We start from the raw sequence: 6,608 nt of genomic DNA, 5'->3' as shown, positions 1-6,608 counted from the left end.
AAAATGAATGGGAGTCAATGGAATGCTAATGGCGGGTGATGGCTTGGCAGCATCTAAATGGCGCCATAGGATCTTGTATTCTATTACTATTTCTTCTTCTTTGCTTGCTAGTTTCCACACACTCTTTATCCATATCTTGGTCCTGTGTTTGCTGACTCTTTGGATAAAAATAATATTGTAATTTGAATTTATTTCTATTATTGTTTGACAAAGGCCTACTCTACACTCATACCATGTACCCACTGGATACTGCTAGGTTACCCCTGGTTATAATAGTAATCCCTGCTGTAGAGCACATCGTTTTGCAGAGAATACCATCTTGCAGTGAAGCATATTTGGGGAAGGTGCACTCTTTCTTTGGAGAGATGGCGGAGGATAGGCCCTGGCCATCCTTTCAGGCAGATGGGAAAGTCATAGGGCCGTCGTCCAGACGCCGAGGATAACGTCAGGATTCATTTGTTTTTGGAGAGAAACTACGTTGTAGACACTCCACGGAATACCTCCTACATTCCCAAGTTGCTCTGGCTGGATAGCGCCAGGTTAAATGAGCAAGATCCAAACCCACATTTATCATTGTCATCCGTTACGGTCAAGTGATTGTTAATGACTCTCAAATAGTTCTCCAGTATGCCTTGGGACAACAGAAACTATTTTACAGCAACTGGAATTGTTCAGTTTCAGCTTTTTTTTAGGCTTTTCTGAGCAGAGTTGTGTGGCTGTGGAAAGGAAAAAAAATACATTTACAAAGTTATAAGCTAATTGAGTTAAAGGCTTCTACTGTATACAAACGTAAAAAAACACCCAGCATCTGCCAACATGTCAGAATAATTATTATATGCATTTTACTTCCATTAAAATCATCCGCAATGTAGTTAGCATGACATGTGTCAATGTCAATTCAATGTCAGCCAATATCAAATATGTAAAAAAAAAACCTCTTCATAATTTAAATTACCAGGGTAGAATTCTGAGAGTGTGACAAACAGATGACCATGAAACATGAAAAAAAAATTGTCTTCATTCTTCTTAAATCCTTTGAGTTCCCTCTAAAAAAAAAAAAAAAAAGTTTGTCACTTTATGAAAATGGTCTCAATGAGACCTTTAAATGCCCTATAATAAATAAATAAAGAATATTATTAGTATTCCTTGGCGAGGAGTTATTTTGCATTAGGGACATGGTAAAAAAAAATAATAAAAAGGTCAGTATAGTAAAAAGAAAAGAATGTATTCTTACTAATCTATAATTTAAACCATGTTATAAATATCTGAAGAAAATCACTTTTATATCATTAAGAGTAAAAATAATATCCAGTTTGAAGTCGGTTGAAATGAACATGTTAAAGAAGGGGCAATAAAGAAACAACTGCACACAGATGATCAGAAATCTCCATACTGTTATGTCCATACATTCATAGGAATGAGCAGATTTCTCATGTCCTGTTCCATGTAAACATGCTCAGTAAGCCAAAAACTAGGACCCCGGTGCAAGTAAACACACTCATAGAGAGTGCACATGTTCGATTACATTATGTTATTTCATGGTATAATTTCAAAACATGTTTGGCACGCCACTATTTGCAAAAAAAAATCCTCTTTTTTTCCCCCCCCAGAGCACAGGCGCTGAGGATGAGCCGTCCTTTTGAAAACATGTCACATTGGTTTTCAGGCTCATTGTGGCGTGATGTAAAGCAGCAGACTTTTTTTTTTTTTTCTAAGGCTTTGATTCATGGATCACCTCTGTACCAAGTAATAGCTCTTAATGTGTAATTAATATTTCCCCCACGAGCTGTCTCTCCACGACTTTCCGACGTGATGCTCTACCTGCAATTACAGCCAATAAAATCCCTAAAGCGCCGCACTCGCTGTTCAGATCAGGGTCATCACAGTTAATCACAGGCTGAGCCTCGATAATGGTCCTTTACTCATGCAGGGCAGCTAAAGTGTCAGGAGACGGGCAGATTACATCTTTAATAGATGCAGTGAGAGCCACATTTTTCAGTAAAGGACCACTTTTCTACTATTTTAAAAGACAGCAAAAGCCACGGGAAAAATAATTGCGAAAATGTTATCGCCGTCTTTTCACTCTGTCTGCTGAAAAAGAAACTGAAACAGAGACAGGGAGCGGGATCATTGCACAGGGGAGATATTTTATTACATGCCATTTTCTAGTCACATCCTGATGTCTCTCAGACACACACCTCCGCAAGTGTGACCTGAAGACAATATTACATGGCCAAGATAAGAAGGTACCTACCAAGCTTACATTAGCGTCAGCAGAAAAGGTGGAGGGTAAAACTAAATAAGAGGAAAAAAATATATTGTAGCTACTGTATCTGTAGCCATTATTTGATAAAGGCACACCACCTTTCCTGAAATACATATAATAACTGATAACTAGTGACCACGCAGTCACCATTTACTATAACTGCATCAAATAATGTATTTTAAACATGAGTTCAGTCATATTTAAAATACACATATTTACTGAGTCCAGCACAATTTCCATGCTACTGCAAACCAGCTGAAGCAGTCAATCAAAACGATCAAAGTATCAAGAACGGACCATCGAAATAAACTAAACATGGTGCCTTGGTAAACAGCTCGAGTACAAATGATGTTCTGCCAAAGTTGATAATTGGCACTCTTACTTTCTTCGTCACATGAAGAGATCCCACTGATTCCTCTCACTCACACATACACACATACACACACAAATCAGTGGAACTCAAGGTTAGGCAATTTGGACCCATTTTGTGGCTTGAACATCTCCAATTCTTTGGCAACTTTAACTTCACATATTAATTTGGGAAGTTTTTTTTAAAACTTTTTGTATCCTTGGTTTGCCAAGTGAAATAAAATCCCACTAAGAAAACAAAAATCAAATAAGTATGAGCGATCCCAGACCCAAAACGTCTCTACAGGAGCATATAAACTTATGAAGAACACTCCCTCCCTCTCACTCATACAAACAAAATGTTGAGCAGCAATGAAATAAAACTTAAAGTAACGCTGCGGAGACGTGCATCCATTTGCATCAAACCCATCCCACACTGGGCTGGAGTCTGACGTGCATCTCAACACGGACTGATAGATCGGAGGATATTTCTGGGAAGCTACAGCAGGGACGCAGCAAACAATACAGAGGGACAACTGCAGGGGATGTTCTCACTTGCGGCTGTGCTGCTAAACATCAGTGCTTGTTCCAGGTTGGGGCTGCCATAGGACCTCTGGAAGACCTCTCCACCACAATCAGCTCATCGGGGTTGTTGCGGGCTTTATAATGGAACAAAAGGTCTTGGATTGCCCGCTCTTCAATCTACAAGGACAGAAAAAGAAAAGGAGATAGAGCCGGGGAAATATTGTGGTCAGAAAAAGCCACCCTTTATTTGAGGGTAAAAGAAAACGCTGACACTGAGAGCTTAATGATAATAGCATTACGTAATGGCAAGCAAAAAGCCAGAGAGGGAATAAGTGTGTGTGAAGGTGTTGACAGAAAGTGTAGCGAGGGCTGTCTAAAGACAAAACTGGAAGACACCTCACTTCTAACCGGCACTGTGAAGAATGTGGCGTTTAATAGAGACATGCACAGAGATGCAATCTGTGGCAATGTTACCATGAAACATTTCTGAAGTCTTATTTTCGCTTTGTGTCTCGGATTGTGGATTTATGAGGATAAAAGCAAAACAGTGAGAAGATCAGAGCAAATTAATTATTATTAATTCTGTTTCCGTTTCCACTTTGAAAGAGAGGGAAAATCCAAAGCACAGGGAGAGTTGGGTATCTTTACGGAGGGGAGTGAAAGGTTTCCTCTTCATTAGTTCAAAAGAGTACTCGCTCGAATGGATGCATGCCTGCCAGATGGGGATAGAAAGGAGATGCAATCTGTGGCAATGCAACCAAGAAACACCACCGTGATGTTTTCCACCTGGATGGTGCACACACAAGCTATAACTTCAGTCACGCCAGGAGTGTGTACTGCATTTGTGGGTGAGTGAGCGAACACTTAGGCACACAAACAAGACTCGTTACCTGGATGAGCGCCAGCGGCTTCTCGCGGCTGCGTATCAGTGCAGCTTCCTGCTCCTTCTCCTCCTCCACGATGGAGGCAAAGGTTACAAGAGAAGAGAGGGGAGGGCTGCCTACTGCTCCTAGCACCCAGGGCCTGAGGGGAGAGATGGAGACACACAGAGAGAGAGACAGAGAGAGGATGGGTATTAGTGCCAGTTGCTGTGATAGTGAAAGCGACAAGAGTCTAAGTGCATGAACAAAAGGTTGAGTTGACTACTACTGACAAGCTCCTGTGAGTGAACGGCCGCCTGTCTTCCTCTGCTATGACTGCGTGACGGGACTGAAGTTCAAATACATCTCAATCATACAGCTGGCTACTTCAGAATCACAGTACTGAGACAGCGCTCTTGATCTTTGCAGGAGCACAGACGCAATCAAGATTTTTCTCCTTGCCCTCAGTGATGCATTTGAGATTGTGGATTATATCATATTGTTGAGTAGACTAGAAAATGGCAGGACTAGTCTAAACTGGTTTCAAATCATTGCTTAAGACCAGAAACATTTAGCCTCCATTGGACAGTTCGGGTCTAAAGAAAACAAGACTTCCCATGGGGTTCCACAGGGTCTGAATCTTGGTCCTGTTCAATTTCATTTCTCTTTAAGCTTTCAGTCATATATAGGGCATATTATTTACAAAAAAAACATTTCCTATTATAATTATGCTGATGATTCTAGGATTTACACCTATCGCTTGCTTCTAATGACTTCCATCATGTTCAGAAACAGATGAAGTCCATTGACCAAAACACTATGCAACTGGTGGGAGTGAACCTAAACTGTAAATATACAATAATCTTTCCAAACAAACACAAAATGAACAGTATGGTAAATGACTGTACAAGCCCAGAATCTGTCAACATTGCTTTGAACACTTCTTCAATCCTGTCATTAGGCCTGTGTGAATTGTGGCTTGTCACGGTCCTCAGCACCCAAATCACCTCTGCAGTGTTGGCGTAGAGCCATAAATTGCTCGTAGTTTAGCTGGCATTGTTGGCTGTGGATTTGCCACCGTAACATCCAGCGGTATAGCGTTGACATCGTTGCTAGCGGTGGAACTGGTGGAGCAGAAACTAGCAATGGTGGGTTGCTGGCGTGCATTTACATGTTTTTTGTTCTGTACATGCGATTCCACTGCTCTGATCCCCATTGTCCCTTCATAAATATTTCCAGGCACCGACCTTAACCAAGAATACTAGTTTTCAAGCCATTTGTAGCTGCACTTGTATTCCCCCATGTTTCTAGGTGGCTATCAACCATTGCTGTATTCTCTGTATGAGGCGAAATTATGAATCCCGCGAAATTACGAATCTCACTGACTACGGCCACGCCAAGACCCGCCCACGAAGCAGCTTGATTGGTTGGGGTTAGGCATTTGACCTCAAGTGGTTAAGGTTAGAACAGTCGATTGGTGAGGGGGATAGGACCTGTACAAATGGGGTTATGTTACCTTGCGTAAGCATGGACGCCCGGCCAATAAATAAAAGGGCAGGTCTTTAAGACAACGCAGCGCAAAGCGTACCAGAAAAATATATTCAACCTGGCTGGCAGAACAGATTGCCTGCATTTTTGCGGTGACATGACACAAACATATTTAAGACCTATACAATCTAAATTTAAGACACTTTAATACTTTTTAAGGCCTTATTTTTAGGAAAAGTGACTTTTTAAGGACCCACGGTCACCCTGAAATAATATTGTTACAAAGTAAGACACCCAATGTAAGCTAACGTGGGAAAATTGATAGAGTTTAGATTCTCTGCCTGAACTTGACCTGACCCGCAAGCCGTGTTGGGCTGAGATTTCCCAAAACTATCCTCGGCCAGGCCACGTATTAAAAAATTGTCGTGTTCAATTCGGGCTCAGGCTCATAATTACAGTTAATGTGTCGGGCCTGGCCGGGCTTGGACACAATGTGCTCAGGTCAGGTCGGGCTTGATTTTTTTTTTTTTGGCCCGATCTAAGCTTTGCTGAAAGTTGCCTTTATTACCAGTGAGACAGGTTACTGAAATAGTCTGGGTCCTGGTTACCCCAAAACAATTGTGTACACCTAACAAAGAGTTAGAACATAAGATCCGCAAAGCTGCTGTCTGTTACCATAGGCCACACTTGTGGAACAAATCACCTGACGATCTTTTCTGCTGCCTTCTAATGTTAGTTTTTGTGTCTTTTTAATTTTTACGTAAGGATCAATGCTAAATTTGCATACAAGTTCAGTTTTTTAATTCTTTTGAAGTCATTTTCCATTTCCATTAAAAGTTTACATATTCATACAGCACTTTGACGCCTGATGTGTATAACGCTTAGACATCGTTTCCTCGCTGAATATTTATATTTTCTGTAAGTGCACAACCGGTCTTGCTTTTTCCTATTCTACAAGACATTCCTGGACATCAATTCAACATGGCATGTAAATAAATATGACAATGGGTTTGCGTTAATCATTTGACCGCACTAGTTTTTTGGAAAGTTTGTGTGTGTGCGTGCGCATGTTAATCTGGCCAAGAAAGACATCTGGAAATTAATAGAAGACATAAGTGGGA

At 41.0% G+C, this 6,608-nt stretch overlaps 1 protein-coding gene across 1 annotated transcript in view; it reads right to left on the bottom strand.

Moving 5' to 3' along the window:
• Nucleotides 1-2,127: 2,127 nt before the first annotated feature.
• Nucleotides 2,128-6,608, bottom strand: part of ibtk (inhibitor of Bruton agammaglobulinemia tyrosine kinase) — a 27,118-nt gene continuing 22,637 nt past the window's right edge. Inside the window, exons 28-29 of the mRNA XM_032517874.1 lie at nucleotides 4,030-4,162; nucleotides 2,128-3,316 (exon numbers count right to left, since the gene is read on the bottom strand). Coding sequence (XP_032373765.1) covers nucleotides 3,191-3,316; nucleotides 4,030-4,162 — 259 coding nt within the window. The 3' untranslated portion in view covers nucleotides 2,128-3,190. The remainder of the gene's footprint in view (nucleotides 3,317-4,029; nucleotides 4,163-6,608) is intronic.

This window comes from Etheostoma spectabile, chromosome 6, assembly GCF_008692095.1.
Source record: "Etheostoma spectabile isolate EspeVRDwgs_2016 chromosome 6, UIUC_Espe_1.0, whole genome shotgun sequence".
Taxonomy (NCBI): Eukaryota; Metazoa; Chordata; class Actinopteri; order Perciformes; family Percidae; genus Etheostoma; species Etheostoma spectabile.
Note: the sequence above shows the minus strand (reverse complement) of the source record. Positions and strands in the feature narration are given on the sequence as shown.